At 39.2% G+C, this 1,559-nt stretch overlaps 1 protein-coding gene across 1 annotated transcript; it reads left to right on the top strand.

Annotated features, from left to right (window-relative positions):
• Positions 1 to 402: 402 nt before the first annotated feature.
• SARC_15827 (eukaryotic DNA topoisomerase I, DNA binding) lies at positions 403 to 555 on the top strand (the record flags this gene model as incomplete). Its single annotated transcript, XM_014290061.1, has 1 exon — positions 403 to 555. A coding segment is annotated over one exon (153 nt), but the record flags the coding sequence as incomplete, so codon positions are not given.
• Between the last annotated feature and the right edge of the window lie 1,004 nt (positions 556 to 1,559).

Genomic DNA, 1,559 nt, shown 5'->3' with positions numbered 1-1,559 from the left:
GTATGTATATATATATGTATGTATGTGTGTATGTGTGTATGTATGTATGTATGTATGTATGTATGTATGTATGTATATATGTATGTATGTATGTATATCTGGTTATACGTGCTTTTTGATATGTTTATATATATATAGGAACGAGTATTTTGGGTATATACATGCCTGTATGCGGCGTGTCTATTATATCTCTGTGTTATGAATACAATTGTTCTTTGTATATCAACTGTTGAAGTCGAGTGTGTTTGTCCTCGGATTTATTTGTATGTGGGATATCGTGACTACCTTCACGTGCATATCTGTCGGTAGGACGACGTTAAGGCTTGCATAAAGGGTATAGATATACATATATCCATATATTCGCTTAATGCTCGACCAAAATATCACCCATCCCCACGAACGCAGGTGTGGAAGACACTCGAGCACAACTGCCCCGTACTAGCACCGCTATACACACCGCTCCCCAAGAACGTTAAGCTGATATACGATGGCGAAACTATCGATTTGTCACTTCCCTCCGAAGAGGTTGCTGGCTTCTACGCTGCCATGATTAAGGTACGGCTGTCAGTGTCGCATTGTGCACTAACTCTGTGCGCGTGTTTGCTTAACGCATACAGACTTCTCGCTCGCAAACAGCACTGCGATGGCTGTCCGGGGTTTTTCTTTTCTTTGCTGCTTTGGCGTGGTTGACTTAGGAATCAATCTTCGTGACTTCATTTACTTTATTTTTGAATGGCCGTGCACCTAGATTTATTAGTTAGTCTGCTTTTGGGTTGAATTGTGTGATCGCACCCGAGGGGTGCTTGACGTGGCCGACATTGTGTTCAGTACTATTATCGATTGTAGCACAATATATCGGGCAATGTCACATACGTACTGTGCTACGTGGCGGACGCTACATCATATAACTCGCTGAATGTTGCTTTATCAATGTATGTCCTGTAATCACTCCTAATATAGGCTACATCGGACAACCCTAGCCATGAACTGCTCGTGTGTGCGTACGCGGGCGCTCTGGAGTACCTCAGTCCTTTTTATGCATCAGTTAGATATATAACATAAACCTTTTATGCATCAGTTAGATGTATAACATGAACCTTTTATGCATCAGTTAGATATATACCTTAAATCTCTTATGCATCAGTTAGATATATAACATAAACCTCTTATGCATCAGTTAGATATATAACATAAACCTTTTATGCATCAGTTAGATATATAACATAAATCTTTTATGCATCAGTTAGGTATATAACATATAACCTTTGTCGTTCTCGTGATCTCCACAGACGGACTACGCATCTAAAGAGGTCTTCATCAGAAACTTCTTCGACGATTGGCGCCAAAAATATATGTCCGCTGCTGAGAAAAAGCTGATTACGGATTGGAAGAAAATGTATGTGAGATGGTACAGACATTCAATGGTGTGAAGGATCTATCAATGTGTGTAAATCAAAGTGTTCTGTGATTGGCGCATTATGTGGATCGATACTATATATATATATACATACATACATACATACATACATTCATACATACATACATACATACATACATAC

Source organism: Sphaeroforma arctica (assembly GCF_001186125.1).
Source record: "Sphaeroforma arctica JP610 unplaced genomic scaffold supercont1.6819, whole genome shotgun sequence".
NCBI classification, from domain to species: Eukaryota; class Ichthyosporea; order Ichthyophonida; genus Sphaeroforma; species Sphaeroforma arctica.
Note: the sequence above shows the minus strand (reverse complement) of the source record. Positions and strands in the feature narration are given on the sequence as shown.